General features: G+C 40.7%; 1 protein-coding gene across 4 annotated transcripts in view; it reads right to left on the bottom strand.

Moving 5' to 3' along the window:
- Window positions 1-12,462: 12,462 nt before the first annotated feature.
- The window catches only part of SPOPL (speckle type BTB/POZ protein like), a 33,344-nt gene continuing 29,067 nt past the window's right edge, over window positions 12,463-16,739 (bottom strand). For 3 of the 4 annotated variants that reach the window (XM_086896907.1, XM_086896909.1, XM_086896908.1), the window contains one exon: window positions 12,463-16,660. In XM_086896907.1, the coding sequence (XP_086753033.1) occupies window positions 16,516-16,660 (145 nt within the window). In that variant the 3' untranslated portion in view covers window positions 12,463-16,515. The remainder of the gene's footprint in view (window positions 16,661-16,739) is intronic. The other variant, XR_015289013.1, reaches the window with a different exon arrangement.

Below are 16,739 nucleotides of genomic sequence, written 5' to 3'. Positions count from 1 at the left end.
CTTGCTTGTGGCCTATTTAATTTTTGGTTTTAAATGTTGCATGTATGAAGACAAAAAGTAAAACTAAGGCACAGCAACGTCTCACTGAACATTTTTGTCCGGCTGGAATTTGTTTTTTCTGGGAGATATTTAAATGTGTGCTGTAGTGAACTGTGTACAAGCCTAGGCAGAGTAGGTTCAGCAGCATTCCATATTTGAGAAATGAAGCGCATGTTGTGACGAAGACAATCATTAACAGTTTAATAATTGCAGCAGGTACTTTAAAAGTGAAGAGGGAAGTTTAAATTGGACATTTCCAAGCAGGAACATGCTGGGAGAGAGGGCAGCTCGCTCTGATTCAGCCCTTGCTCAGTTCCTCATCCAGAGGGGAGCTGGATTCTGCTCCTCCCTGGCTGTGGCACTTCCCAGGCTGAGGTTTCCAGGCCTGAGGAAGGCAAAGCATGTGAGAAACTCACCCCAGTCTCCTGCCATCCAGCCCTGGCACAAGGAGGCTCCTGGAGCAGGAGCGAGGGAGGGAGCTGATACCCAACTCCATCACACCCAGCAAGTGCCCACCACTTTTCTTCCAACCACAATACTTCAAGAATCAGCTTAAAAGCAGGTGGTTGATTTTTCTTTCAGATCAATTTTGAAAACATCATGGCAAAAAAAAAAAAAAAAAAGCAGTTACATTCTTACTTGCAGTCAAAATCTGATTAAGAACAAATTATTTACACCCAGCAGGGTAAGCAAAATACAATGCAAAGATGACAGGCTTGATTAGGTCAGATGTCATGCTGCCCATGTAAACAAAACTAAATGTGATTTCATTTCACAAAGAACAGGCCATGTTTTTAAAAACATTTTCCTGTGTAACAAGTGACTGTTTCAGAAAAGTTTCAAATTGTTACTATTATGGCTCTTATTCAAAGGATTTTGAAACAAAAACTTGAATGATTAAATACCATTTATAAAGTGTCATGAGTGGGCAATGACAATTTATGACTGTAATTTAATCTAGAAGATTTTTATATACAGCCTTTATTTAATCCTGAGCTCCACAAGATAGTTCTGCACGCATTTGTATCAGTGCAAATGTCATAGAATCATGGGATATCCTGAGGTGGAAGGGTCCCACAGGAATCACCAAGTCTAGCTCCTGGCCCTGCACAGGACACCCCAAAAATCCCACCCTATGCCTGAAGCACTTCCTGAATTCTGGCAGTGGCCACTTCCCTGGGGAGTTCATATTAAATAGATAAAATTCTTGCTAAATACATTTCCTGTTGTTCTCCCCATCCAATGGATATGCATTAAAAAATTCCAATAAAAAGCTCACTCATGACAAACATATAAAGCCTCAGCTTCTTTCTTTACCCAGCACTCTGTGCAGAGCTGCATGAACCTTGCACATCCATGGTTTTTAATCATTCCAACTTAAAGAAAGAAGTAACAGGGGTTTTTCTTCTTTTCCCCCTGAAAAATTTTGTCCTCTAGATCTTCAGATTTCTAATCTCCCTGTAGCCTCACAAGGAGCAGCTGTGGCACAGGGGCAGAAGGGCAGAGAACAGCAGGGAGCTCAGCATTGAGTGCCATGAGCTCCCTGGGCTGGTTTGCTTTTTGTGGTGAATTTACCAAGTAGTGGCAAATGAACAAACCCCTGGATGATCCTGATGCAACTGGAAAAACTCTCACAGCAACCAAGCAAGGGTGTTCCATGCAGATCAGCATCCTGTGCTGCTTTTCTTTTCAAATTGTAATTCAAGGACATTAGAATTTGCTATTTGTTTTATGCTCTGTTGACCAGCATAATCTGGATAATGTTTTATTTATAGTATAATAATGATTCGTCATTAGCACTGTCTCTATTCAAATTTGCACAGTCGAAAAGACAATAACAAGCTGCACTACACTAAGTAGCTCAATGAAATACACATCAATCAAGTGGATTTTTAGCTGTAGGGTGTCTAGTTTGAAAAACCAGACTTTGCCATTCCCATCTCTCCCCCCTGAGTGCCTCCTGCACGCGTCTATCAGAGCAGCATCCTTTGTTTTGGAACGAACAAACCAAGGGGGTTTACAGAAGAGGAGTTGAATTATTATGAAATACCCTACTTGGTGTCAAACCATGCCTCCCTTGAGGGGTTGTTGAGCTTGGGGCTGCAAAACCTGTTCAGATCTGCAGCCAGGAGTGATGGGAACTGAACAGAGTCCACAGGACACAGCCACGGCTGCTGCCACCAGCTCCATGGCACAGCTCTCCAGCCCCAAATACCCGGGGGGTTGCCAGTCAGAATCAAGCCCAGAGCTGTTGGTACTCTCAAGCAAGAACCCCAGGCATGTAGACTGAATTTTAAAAGGGAAAAAAAAAAACACAGAAAAAGATGTAATTCAGTTTCCAACTCAGCACAAATCCAGCACCAGCTGCAGCCCAATTAAAAAGCAATCACAGCCATGGGAAAACAGTTTAGTTGGAGAAGAAAAAATCCTACCTGCATAAACAGTGGTGGGACTCTAAAATAGAGTCCAAAAGAAATATCAGCACCTTCTTATTCAACAGTAAAGGAACAGCCAACCAGGTCAAATAGAGCCTCTTGCACTGCTCTCTGCTTTTGTTCTCTTGTTTCCCCTCAGAACAGAGGGGAAAAACTCCACTGCTTCAGGGACTTTTTAATAGATTTTCTTCATTTCATGGAAAATGCACACTGAGATCAGCTGTGAGCACGGTGCTGATAACACCAAGGTCATGGGTTAGACCCCACATGGACAGTGCACTTCAGGATCAGTGATCCTCCTGGCTCCCTTCCAGCTCCAAATGCTCTGATTCCTCACCCAGAAGCTGAGCTGTACCGAGGGTTCACAGGTGATGAGCATTCCCCTGTGCACACAAAAAGCTCAAGCCTTTGCCAGCCACCAGGAAAGGAGGGAGGTGGAAAGCACAGAGCTGGCACGTGGGGAGACCATGGTCTCCTTTGGCTGGTCAGGAGGCCAGAACTGGAACGAGGCCTGATGGCAGGAGTCGAGCCACGGCCACGATGGAGGAGCCCCTGTGCAACAGCTGCCCCTGGAACACCACCCCAGACACCCCAGTGCTCTCCTGGCCTCTCATGTTCCATCCTTGGAAAACAAGGCAGCTTTTTCACCAGCCTGATCCCAGACCAGCACCTCACATTCAGTCCTCACCCTGCTCACTTGCCCTACATTTCAGCCCCCTCGGATGCAAATCCCATTTCCTTGTTCTCTTGCCTCATTCCCAGACAGTTTGTGGCTCTTTCTTCATTACAAGCCAATTAAGTCTTGGCTACCTTATCTTAACAGCTCCAAATAAGCTGGTGATCTTCCTGAAAGGTGATATATTATAATTGGTTCCAAATTGGCAGGAAAGAGAACAGTGTAACATGAGACTTGGAGGTTATTTGAATTAGCCCCGAAGTTAAAAATGGACAAAAAAAACCACCCCCACCCAAAGCTATCAAGGTGTTTGCTTTAAACTTCTAGTCAGTGTTGCTTCCCAGGAAACGAGACTTGGCATCTTTTGTGCTAGAGATCCTGCTTGGAGCAACCTGGCCTAGGGAAGGTGGCCATGGCCATGGCCAGGGGGTGGAAGGAGAGGGTCCTGAAGGTTCCTCCCACCCCAAACCATTCCATGACTGAAACAATAAACAGCTAAACAGCCATGAGAGACACATCCCAATTATGAAGTTTTAGATGGGTGGAGAGCACTTACACTCCTGCCCACGTCTCAAAAGCCCCTGATGAAATGCAACTCACACCAAGCTGTTCTAAACAATGATCAAATGGGTTCAGGTGCTCAAAACACATCAAGTTTATTTAACTTGGACAGGAGATCATGTTCTGGCTTAGCAGAACTGCTCTGAGAGGAGCTGTCAGTCCCTTCTAAGCCAGCAGTACTCCTTAAAAGAGGTGGTGGAAGAGTGTCTGAAGCAGGTGATGCTGAGCACTGCTAACCTGGGAGCACAGAATATTTAACACAGATTTCTGAGCAGGTAAACTAAAGGATTAAAAACTATTTCAAGTTGCCACATTGAAGATGATAAGCAAGCCTATTTATTATATAGTACTTAGAGCTACTTAATTCCAATCCACTTCTCATGTCAGATATATTTAACTGAGGCGTTTCTGACTTCAGTCAGGGAAGATTTGGATTAGCCGAAGTACCCGGGGAAAACAAGATGCCTGCTCACCCCAGCTTCAGGAAGGCAATGCCACACAGGGAGACTGATCTGCCCCGAGGAAATAACCTCTCTCTTCCACTTCTATCACTTGGCTTTAAAGTAAAAATACTACAAATACCAGGCCTACAGTCTTTGGTCACAGCCAAGCACAACCAGGCTGCTCCAAGCAGCACAGAAGAATGGTGTGCAAGGCTGCCCAGATCCTCGGGGTCAGCCAGGCTTGTGGGTATCCAGACATTAAGGGATGTTTGGCAAAAATATAAGGGGAGAGAGAATCTATTTTGAGTCACCACCCCAGTTACCTTTAAAACAAGCACAGCCCCTTATTTAAAATATGAGTATTGAATTGTGTTGCCAGAAGCAGATTAATTGCAGCTTCCAGGAAAAAAACTCTGAGCTTATTTCACACTGACTTTATTCCCACTTGAATTAAGTTCCTTATGCTACACCAACTCATTTGAATTTTTTGAATTGGTTTTGCATAGTATCATTTACTGATGTACTATCTTTAATTACATAACACACATACACTCTCCAACTGCATTATTAATGAAAGTGTTTTTAATTAAATGGCTCTCAGCATAATATTCAGTCATTAATTTCTCAAGCTCAGGATGTGCAGAGATTCTATTGCGATGGTCTGGGGAAGCTCTGTACTTTAGATGAGGGATACTTGCAAAGCGATAGTTTCTGAGAGAAGTTGGAATCATTATGAGCACAGAATTACCTCCTCAGCAGCTGCTGCTGCAGTTCTGCTCTGCTGGGCATTATCTGTTCTTCAGCTCAAGTGCTCCTTTTGCTCTGCCACACTTCACCACTGGTAATTTGAAAATGCCTCTCCCTGGACTCACCGAGATTCCAGGGTGAATAATCTGAGTTATCTTTTAGGAACAATTTACACTTAGACAATGGCACTAAGGCTGCACCCACTGCAATAAAAAGCTTTGCACCCTCCTCCCTAATTATGGCTGCCCACCTGTCTCCACTCTGAACCTTTCAGTGCTCCCCGAAGTGACAAAGAACATTCACACTCCTGGGACAGGAAATTTTTTGGTCACATGGAGACACAGGCACACTGGCACATCATGCAGTCATTGCCAATTATGGCCAAGAGGCACAAAACCAGCTTTTTGTTTGTTGTTTTTTTTCTGCAAACTAGCACAAATGTACCATTGCTTCCCATAGACACAGCAGGAAGACCTCTTCTCCAGGCCAGCTGGGAAAAGAAAGCCCACCAAGGCAGTCCTGTACAAACTTTACCCTTCCTCAAAGTTCACCAGAAGGATTAATTTTCACCTCAGTTTATGCCTTCTATTTATTGATGAAAAAGAAATTCTATTTAAAATAATTCCTAGGACAGCATTTTCCAGGAAGACTTTGGAGGTCTTGGAATTAATTTTTTTCTTTTTATAGAGGAGCTCAAAGGGACTTGAGAGGAACCAGATTGCACACTATGGTACCTGTTTCATCTGTGAATTACATGGTGAGTTCTGTCCATCCTCCACAAAGGCAACTGCATGTGAAACTGTTTTTGGATAGGATTCTTCCTGGAACTCATCATTTAGTTAGTCTCTAATCCAGACAGTCCTGGACTTTTGTTTTTGACTAACAAAGTCCTTCTCCTTAAAAAATCCTCTAATTGCTAGGCTTAAAGGCCTTTCCCTCAGTGTTAATGCACACAAGGAGGGGAGTGGCTCTTGCCCACCCCATTGTCCCAAAAGCAGAACACCCTGGGTCACATCTCACTCACCAGCCCCATCTCCTGTTGTCAGGCACTCTCTGGACTCCTCTCTCAGCTGAGCTGCCCTACAGCTCTGTCCTCCCTGAGCTCAAGGCTGGCCCTTCCAACCCTGCTCCTTCAAAAGAAAAAGGGGTGAACACAAAACTTTGCCAAAAAGATACTTAACATGGACATTTCAGTGGATTTTTGAGAAATTACTAATATTTTTATATGGCATGATTAATGATAATATATGCCCACATTCCAAGCACTTCATGTCTACATAAAACATTGTGCCATAATGAAGATAATTGAAAGTATGACTTCCATCAATATTTAATTAGCATTTGGTGCTAACTCATTATTTCGGTGCAATTAATTTGACATCTTGCTGTATGGCCTGCACAGATTTCCTCCTAGAGGGTTGTTTTACTGGTGGGACACAAGTAACATAAGACACGTGACACCTTCCCCAGGCATTCGAGGGCACTGTGAAATGTGGAGAACATGACTGACACTTTAATCTACTGCAGGATACAAAAGCACATTAAAGCTCACAACGTGCACGTGCATTCAGCTAAGGCATTTCTGCAATAGGGCAATATTCTGCTAAACCAACATTTTCAGGAAACAAACTGTACCATCATCACACCAGGCTCCTCCACGTGTCTCTGCTCAAATCCCTTTTCCAGGCTGCAGAAGGGTACACATGATGTCAGCACACAGCTCTGGGGACAAGCACCAAAGAAAAATTCTCTTCCCTTCCAAATTATTTCTGCAGTTCTTCCCAGGAGCAGTGAGAGTAGCTCTGCCCCCCACCCACTCAGGAACAGGTTACTGAGCCCAGCACTCACAGCACAGCCAGAATCTCTCCCCTGCTGTCACTTCCCCTAACCTAGCAGCTGATACCTGGGGAGGGGACACAAAATAAATTCTGCAAGGTGCAAATGGGAAAGAATACTTGGCTTACCATGTGAAAGGGACCCCAAGTCCTTCCAGCCCAAATTCACTGGAAATAAAAGCACTCATCACCCTCTGCTTACTGATTATTTGATGAATCTTCTGTTCTGAATATTTGACAAAGATGTAAAAGAAACAAATGACAACATATCAAACTGCAACTGCCCCACTGCTCGCTCCTACTGCCCTGCTGGGGGGCCCTGGGGTGGGCAACACAAGCACCCTCCTTCACCCCCAGCTTCACTATTTAAGCCCAACTTGCAGAATTATTTAATAAAGAGCTTTTGGCAGCCCCACACACCAGTGCCAGCTGTGGGCAGGTGAGCAGCGGTGCCTCGGCTCCACCCTCTGCCTCCTCCAGGGCAGCATTTCCCTCCCAGCTGTTCAAACCCTGTGGAGCTGCAGGAACAGAAGCCAATTCTCACCAGGTTTAGCCCTACAAGAAGCAAGTTAAGATTACAAAACTATGACAGCACTACTGATGGTTCTGTGGCAAGAATCTCTGTATACAGCTAAATAAAGCTTATTTTTATTACTGATGCTGTCCCAGTGGCACTGAACATTGCTGAGCCAGCCCTAAGTTTCATTCTTGCTTCTAAAGAATGAAGAAAAATATTCATTCCAGGAAAAACTTCTTTCCATCCTTGGTAATCCATGCAAAAACACAAACCAGGTTTAATGTTAAAGACAATCTCAGTGCAATAGCACCTTCCCCTACATATTTTTATTCAGGGGAATCAAGAATAAATATTTAGCTTGCTCTCTTCAAACAAGCAACAAGATTATGGATTCTTTTGACAGCACTGACAAAATAAATACAACTGTTCATAGTATGACTATGACCAAGAGTGTTGATGTGAGTAATTATTAATAAAAATGGCTGCAACTTCAAAATGCTTTTAGTTTTATGGGTGCACCACATGGAGCACCCTCAAGAGCTGACTATTAAAAAAAAAAAATAACTGGTCCTTTAAACATTCCTCCTTTAAAGTCATAAAATACCTGCACTTTTTATCTTTGCTTCTTTTTCTAGCTGCCCAGAATATTCCAATGCCTTCTTGGAAAACTGCAGCCTCCTGCTGTGTACCTTGGTTACCAAATCAACACATTCTCAACACCCATACTATTTGTTTTTTCAGGATAATTCTTCCATAAATCCAGTTTTTATACTCTGCTTAAATACTTCAATTGCAATTTGTACAGAATATTCAGAGGTGAATCTCACTGGGGCACACTGCCCCAGTAAACACCACACATTTAACTGGGTGACAAAACAACTAGAATGAAGTATTTATTGATTTAAAATGTAGCTGAAACTGCCATTTCTTTGATGAAGTGTATCCAAAGAAAAGGGATTTCTAGAGCTACCCAAAGAGATGTTGATTTCAGACACACAGACCCCACCACTCTTGCAGGCTCCCAGAGCTGGGGCAGGTTTTGGGGTTGTTTTAATGAGTCAAATGCTGGACACCTGCAGAGCAGCATGGAAAGCCTGAGCTCCTATGCAGACAGAAAAACAGTGACTTTCAAAATCTCCTGCTACTGAATTTAAACACAAATTTTGTATGATTATTTCTTTAGATAAACCCCTCCATGTCTGCATGTCAGGGGTAAAACAGAATTAATTACAACATAAAGGAGGCATACAGAGACTCAAAACAAACAAACAAACAAACAAACCAAAACCAAGCTCTGAAGAGCAGATGCCCTCCAGGATTTACCCAGTTTTACCAAACTGAAGCTGTAAATCTTTCTCAAAGCTGATGCAGGATGAGTTGAGCTCCTGACAATAACTTTGTACCCCTACATTCCCTACCTATCCACTAAAGAGAAAACATCTTTACAGGAAAAATAGAAGACCTGGGTTATGCCCAAATTATTTATGTGGAAAGAGCATATTAAACTCCCTAATGCATCCATCTTATTCCCTTGTTCAACTGGAAATACAAAGCTGAAAATCTGAAAAACCCCAGCACCCTGAAGAAATAACAGACAAACCAGCCTCGCCCACATACACAAATCTGTATTTTTTTAGAAACACTGGAGACTGAATATGCAAATTATAAGAATGTATTAATTATCATTAATCATTCCTTCACAAAGACTAGAACTAATTGGAGAAATAATTTGAGGAAATTGAAGTACATGACAGAAAGCATTAAGATTCATTAAGTTTCAATTCTCTGGTCTGTCAGCTTGTCAGAAGTAGATGCCTGCTATTCTAGCACTACTGGTAAAATACTGAGTATCTTCCTAATCTAGTACACAATTTAACCCCTTTTATAGCTTGTTCTGAGATTAACTACATCTGACACCACACATTTTTTGCTAGAAGGCACTGTCACAAGGAAATTTGCATCTCCATTTCTTTAAATCAGCAAAATTGAACTTGCTCAAATTTCACTATAAAGCATTTGCAGGTTCACTAGTTATTTTGTATTTATTTACATTTGAGAGGTGCCAGCACACATTCAAAAATCCCACCAAGAGATGAACACCAAGGCATTTGAAGAAAAAGCTTCATTAAAAAAAAATCCAGCCTGCTCCATACCCACACCTCAAATTCATCTTGACTGGAACAGCCAATAAATATGCAAATATTTTATGTCCTTCTATTTGTGGTTCTGCAATAATCCTCCTCATATGAGTTGGTACAAACTCCTGATTGAGCACAATGACCCCCAGTCCTGCTGTGAGGGAGGAATGAGGGTTTGGCAGTGTAAGAATTGCCTCGTGTGTCTGACAAGAGCAGCCCATCTGCAAGAGGGACAGGATGCACCATTTCATTGACATTTTTTCCCTCCATTTAAAAACATATGGTGTGGGCTTTACAAAGAGCACCACAGCTCTTAATCTTGGGATAGCACAAGTACCAGAGGCAAGATTCAGTCTTTGCTGGAGGCAAACATTTCAGTAGCAGACTTCAGTAGCAAGTAGGTGGTTTGTTTTAAAGTTTCAAGACTCAATAAACACAGCTGGGTTAGAAAATTGTGTACATAATACATAAAGTTACATAATTAACATAGTATGTATAAATACATAGTACATAAAGTTAATTTCAGAGCTTACCAACTTAAAAAATGAAAGTCACCAACTTAAAAATGAAAAATATAAATAGTTTATGTGGCAATTAAGGTTAAAATAGGTCAGCCTGAAGTTAGGGTGAAATCTTAAAAGCACAGAAGCTCCATTAGAATGTTTTTGCAATACGCTTCAAAATTTACCTTTTTTAACTGAAATGGCTCAGTCAACTGTGCAGGGAGAAACGTGGGAAGTCACAAACTGTAACTGCTTAAAATGCAGCACCAGTTGTCTCCATTCTGATCAGCAGCACCAAGTCTGACATGGTGTAATTTATTTTCTGCATGACTATCACTGCCAACGCATGAAACATGCATAAGTTGGGCAAAGCAGAGATTTCCACTCATTATACACGTACCCTTGATTGGAACACAGTACCTGCATGAAAATATGCTCCAAACTCTGCTAAGAATGCAAGACAAAAATGTTGGTGTCAGGTAACATTTTCAAAGAAGGCCCTGCTCCCTGCCTGACAGGATGATGATCACCAGGTATTGCTGCAGCTCTGAGGCTCCTTCAAGAACACTTTAACCAAGAGCTCAAAGCACTCCTGGTGCCTTCTCTATAAGCCAAGGCCATGGAAATTCTGAGGTGTTTTTTCTTCCTGAGTCTCAAAATCACAAGTTTGTTTCTGTTCTCTGTACTCGACTTATGAGAAGCCCAATTTTACACTAAGAGCACCAACTTCACATCCTGTCCAAAATATAACTTATTGACACCCCCTGGAAAGCCATTCCAAAGCACTCAAGAATTCTCTCAGCTGAGCCTGGGTTGGGTTTTTTTTCCTCTTGGTGCAGTGCTTGTAATGGAAAAAGCAAGTCCTTTGCATCTCACATCTGAAATGCTTCACTCGACTCCTTGTATTTTTCCCAACTTTCTCTGAGAGTACAAAGAAGGAATCTTCAAAACTGACAACAAAAAACATATTCTTCTAGTGGAAGATTGCCAAGAAATTTGCAGAAAAATAAACTGTTCAAGACTAATTTTAAGTGGCAATTAATAGCATTTCCTCCATTAGCACACTATCACAATGTTAAGTGCAAAGTTATTCGTGTGCAATGGAAGCAGCTGCATCTTTAATCTAATTTACTTAATAAATGTGGCAAGTCAAATTTGTAGTGGAATGGGTAATAATCTACCTTGAATAGTAATTGTAACAAAAGCCATCTAAAACACAGAAAACCATTAATACTATGAAGTTTGGAGTAGTGGCACAAAGACTCACTTTAATCAACTTTAATTTCTCACCTGACTGCTCAGGCTGCACTCAAATGCTTCAACATCAAACCATCCTTTCAGCACAGGGCAGGACAGGCAATTCTGTACAGCAAGAGATGGGTTTTACTCTTTCAGCCTCCATCACCCAATTGAGGTTCAATATTTGAGCTTCCCCCTTTTAAAGAAAGGGCACACACACAGGAATGGACCAATGCTGTAAAATACTTTCAACTAAAATGAGAAAAAGTTTTCTTCATGTACTCAGTTTCCACACAAAAAACTGGAATTTGCTATAGAAGAAGGAAAAACAGGTGTTTTTTTTAAATCAATGCTCAGTGAATCAATTCTGAATAACAAAGAAAACTTTTTATGATGACAAGATAAACAACTGGGAGGAAAACCATCTTCAGAAAGGATAATATAGCCTTCTAAAAAAAGAAATAATGAAGTTTAATATTCTTTTTTTTAATCTGGAATTTGAAGTTCAGATCAGACATTTGGATTGCATAAATAATTCTGATACCACTGGCAGTGGTAAGCAGTCCTGTTCCCCTCAGAGGTTACTAAACTGTGGGGATGTGAGTTATGCCATTGTTGATATAAACCCCATGAGGAACCTTAGACTGGATCATTGTGGAGTCAATTAAGGGAAGCATGTTTTAAGCACACCTGGAAAATTTTGCATGTACCTACCCAGACACAGACTTTTTTATAAAATAACTTACCCCGACATCATCATTTTCAGGAGTGCAGCATGCCCCAAGCCACGAACACAGAGCAGTCTATCAGCAATCCCACAGTCACTGCTAAGTATTTATAACCATATTGAACCCCTGTGCTCCCCCTACAGATTCCTCTTACATACCACTTCTCCTGTAACAAATGCCAACAGCATTCCTGCTGGATGTGCTCACCAGCAGCCTCTGCTCTTTGGCAGGACAAAGGATGATGGTTTTTCATGGTGGGTGGAAGAGTAAAGCAGATTTTAAACCCACCAATCCCATCTTCGTTATCACAGCATCAACTCTTCTTCCCACCAGTCCTGACAGAGTCTGTGTAAAGGGAGACACTTCTCAGGTAGGCAAGTTAAGCTGTCCAGAGCTTTAAAGCATCAAAACAGAAAAATAACCAAGTTAATGGAGATCAGAGCAAGGCTGCAAGATGATCCTCCCCAAAAGAGGCTTACAAAAGCACAGCAGCATATTTGACACCAGACTGACAGTGCTGATAAAATACCTTTCTCAAAGCAAAGGTAGCCATTGGGAACAAATGCAAGTACAGACAACAAATAAAGACAGACACACTCTGTATAAGTAACAACTTTATTGTAACTTGATGTGCTGAAACGCAAAAATATTTTCAGCAACAAGGTACAAAAAGTATTTCACCATTAACATCAGCTGATAAAAAAAGGCTGGATGGTTTGATACGACTGTTTACATATCTGAATTCTCTTTACCATTTCCACCCCAAAACAGATCCAAGTCATTTCACTGGTTTAACTTCTAAAATAGGACTCATTGATCTTAAGCCTTCAAAAACCAGGTTACAAACACAGTGAAGTTCCTTGCAAAACACTTGAAATAGTGAATTCCCTTTACAAACATAGTCCATTTACTGTAAGCAGAAGCCACGATATGAGACTGAGTGTCTAAGGAGCTAAGCTCTGCACTAAATAAGCTATTGACACCAGACAAAGAAGACAGGTAACATTCAATTACAAAAAAAAAATAAAAAATAAATCAGTTAAGCTTAGGAATTTTAATCAACTGTAAAATTCAACAGAATTTGACAACATTTCAGGTAGCAGTACCTCACATTTGCAATTCACTGCCTTCTATGAAACACAGTTTCAAATACTGCACGCGGCTTTTATTCTCCCAAAGGAGAAGCCTTGCCGTGAGGATTTAAAAGGAACACAATCTCCATGTAGGTCTTCTACTGATCTCCTGTGCAAAGGTGAATTTTATAGTAAATATTCAATGTTTAGAAAAACATCAGAACTAGAGTAATGTTGTGTCCGTGATTATCACGTTTTGACATACACTTATCTTGTAACAGCAAATATTATCACAATTTCACAAAAATATACCATTACTCAACTTGTATCTGTAATACTTATTTCACTTGTTTGTGTAGTTTGTACCTTGGTGAAATTGAATTTAGGAAGCAAGAATCAACATGCAACAGAGGTCAAATGCAACTTGAACTTTTCCATCTCGATTATGTACCAGAGTATTCTTTTTCACCTTTAAAAGTACATTTTACAAAGACCTTGCACCCTGTTAAATCCCTTCATTGCAACAGTTTCTAAAAAGGCACAATGTGTTCATACTTCTGCATGCAGTAAATGGACTAGGAAATAAGGATTATTTATTGAAGCAACTTCCACCCAAAGCATCTCCTTAGGAGAGGTCTGAATGGAAACAAAAAAAAAAAAATATATATATATATAATACATAATAGCATTTTAACAGCAAATTGAGTCCTTATTTTTAGAAAGTCACCCTTGACAAAAACACCACACAGTCACACACACACACACGCACACACACACAGGACACATGCAGGGTTCTCCCCAGAAAAGCATGGAAGTGGTGGTTCACATCTATCTGAGAGAGTAGTGTTGGCAAGCCAAAACATGGCACCTTCATACGGCATTTTCCTAACCTGGAGGGAAAACTAGGAAAAACCCCCAAGATTTCAGCCTGGAAAAACCTGACCATTGATAATGGGATCATTCCTGATCTGCTGCACTTCCAACTGAGGCTTAAAGGGCAAGTTCTTGAGGTGTGGGGAATGAAACCGAGCTACTGAATCCGAAGGGGAAGGTTGTAATTACCAATGTCCCGTTCCAGTGAGAACGCTGCACGCAGGTAATTAAAGAGGTGAATAATTAGTGCACTCACTTAAGAATACAGCAACTGCTTTACCTTCTTCTCAGGATCTGAGAGAACTTGAAAACATAAATAAATAAAGTCCAACCTAAGCAGATGGATCAGCAGAGGGCTCTTTCCTGTTAGTGTAACACACAGCTCACACTGCCTGGCTCCAGGAGGGGACACTCTATGATGCAGATGATAGCACAGTGTCTGACATTTTTTTGGTACAAAGTGTGCTATTAGGCTTTAATAAAAAAATGCCTAGAAATCCTTAAGCTTTCCATCTGATTACTGTAAGTTGTTACAGAAGAACAGGCTGACCTGGGCAATCATTACAGCATTAAATATTCAAGTCACTTTGCACGTGAGCGCTGTGAGTTTTACAGTGATGAGGATGAGGAGCTGTAGTCCCGACACGTTACACAGTGCAGCAAAAACATCACAATTTTGGAATAAACACATTCACCTCCTGTTATGGAGAATGCTTATAAGACCTTATCTTAGATAAATATTTAAGAATTGATAAATCCCTGTAAATATGAAATTTGATACCTTGTCAATTATTTAAATTTCCAATTTTACACTTTAGCCACCATAAAGATTTAATTATAGGCTAAGAAAAAAATTCATGTTTAGAGGTTTTAATCTACGAAATTGGACTGGGAATTTTTTTTCCAATTTACCTTTGTAAGCAGTTTACTAGATGCCAAAGTATTAAATTATATATTCTTTCCTCTAAAAATTTCATTCAGGGCAAGTCAGATGAATGTCAATGAAATGAGGATGGAGAAACAATCTGAAATTCTTCCTCTCTCCTCCCTGCACGACTTTTTTTTAATAGGCAAATTCAAACCCTTATGGAAAGACATTTATAAATTAGCTGAGATCTCCTCCCATTCCCCACTGCAAAACCCAAGTCTTCCCCCCCAAAAAAAAAGAGAAATACAGCATATTATCACTATTACAGTAAACTCAATGCAATAACTCAGGGAACATTTAGAGTGTGCACTACTGCAGACTTTTCCTCCCAATTGTAAACAAAGCTATCAAACACTGAGGATGTTGATATTAAAGCTAAGGTTCATATAATAAAGAACTGGCCCGTGACAAGCAGTTTACAAATGTTTCATCCTTTTCACATTATGCAGAATTTCAATACCATCCACAATGCTAGTACAATAACTGAAATGCAAGACTGAGCAAGTCTCTGCTTGCAGATACCATCTGACATTTCAGGGAAATACTCCTCGATGTGTGCACAGCCTCCCCAGGTGTTCGTGGGAGCCATGCACGTACGTCAAGATGAGAAAAATCCCCTCAAAGTTTTTACCATTCACATGCCTTTTTCAAATAAGCGAAAATATTCTGTTACTTAAATACGAAAGCTCGCAATAGCCACCTTCAATTGGGTCTTAAAAAGACATGCCTTTCTTTTCTAACAAAACTAAATCCCATGTGGCTGTGGGCATCTTAAAATGTATCTAAAAAGTTAAGCCACAATTACCTGTACCTCATTAATTCATCAAAAGCAAAATATATATGTACCACACAACATACAAAAGTTACACATTAAAAGTGCATATTCAGAATCCATTTGGCCCATTTCCTCAATTTACATTTGGTCATTCTATGCATCCTTGACTTTTCTATGCAACCATACACTGGGATATATTTATTCCATATACAGCACTATTCCTTTTCACAATGAACTCTTTCACCTCTCGTTCAGTTCTGCATTAAATGTAAACTAATGATGGACCATTAAGAAACACAAGCAAAAGGTTTATTCTGTGTTTCTTTTCACCGCTTGGACAGCTTTGACACACACACAGTAAGCATTACAAACTGTAATGAAAATACATTTTTGGGCCAAACCATTGCATATTTGCCCCCACAATGAAAAATAAATTATGTTCAAAGCAGTATATTGCCATAAATAGCCTGTAGGCATTTGCTGAAGGTAAACAGGCTCTCCCTATATTTAGCACTTGCCTAGGGTACATGATGTGCCTCTGGTTCAAGTGCTTTTGAAGAGAGGCCAGTCAAAACCTTCCAGTTAGCACAGGACCAAACTATAATCTTTTTCTTTTCTCTTCTGAAAATAATGGAAGATCCCTTTCAAAAATTAATCTTCAGTTATCAGCTTTACTGCATTATGGAGCTAGTGCAATCCTGCAGAGCCTAGTCAAAAAGACAAGGCACATTAAAAAATAATAATAAAAAAATCAAGATACATTAGACTATATGGACTAGAGAGTCATTGAAGATAATTTAAGGCCTTTCAGTGAATTAGAGTAATCAGTCTAATTTAAAGCTGAGGATTAAACCATAAATTATCCATCTGAAAAGCAAACAATAGGCTTTTTCAGCTTCTGTTCTGTGGACAAGGATAACAAAAACTCTTGTTATGGTTTGTGAAAACACCTCTGGACAAGGAGGAGTGGAGTCAGTCCAATTTCTCTAGAGTTCATGGAAGATTTCAGGACTGTTTTAGCCGCTTGCGTGGAATGCCAAACTGTGGACACTGTGCAGACGCCAGAGCGCGAAAGGCCTCGGCTACTAAGTGAGGGTGGGAGTGGATCATGGACTTCCAGCCTGCAGTTTCCATTATGTCTGTTGCTTGGCTGAAAACAGAAGCATTAACAAGAGTCACACAATTTTACAAACCAAATGCACAGTGGAGAAGAGCAGGCAAGGCAGAAG

The sequence above is a fragment of the Cyanistes caeruleus genome, chromosome 7, assembly GCF_971803275.1.
Source record: "Cyanistes caeruleus chromosome 7, bCyaCae1.hap1.1, whole genome shotgun sequence".
NCBI classification, from domain to species: Eukaryota; Metazoa; Chordata; class Aves; order Passeriformes; family Paridae; genus Cyanistes; species Cyanistes caeruleus.
This window is presented reverse-complemented; position numbering and strand designations above follow the sequence as displayed.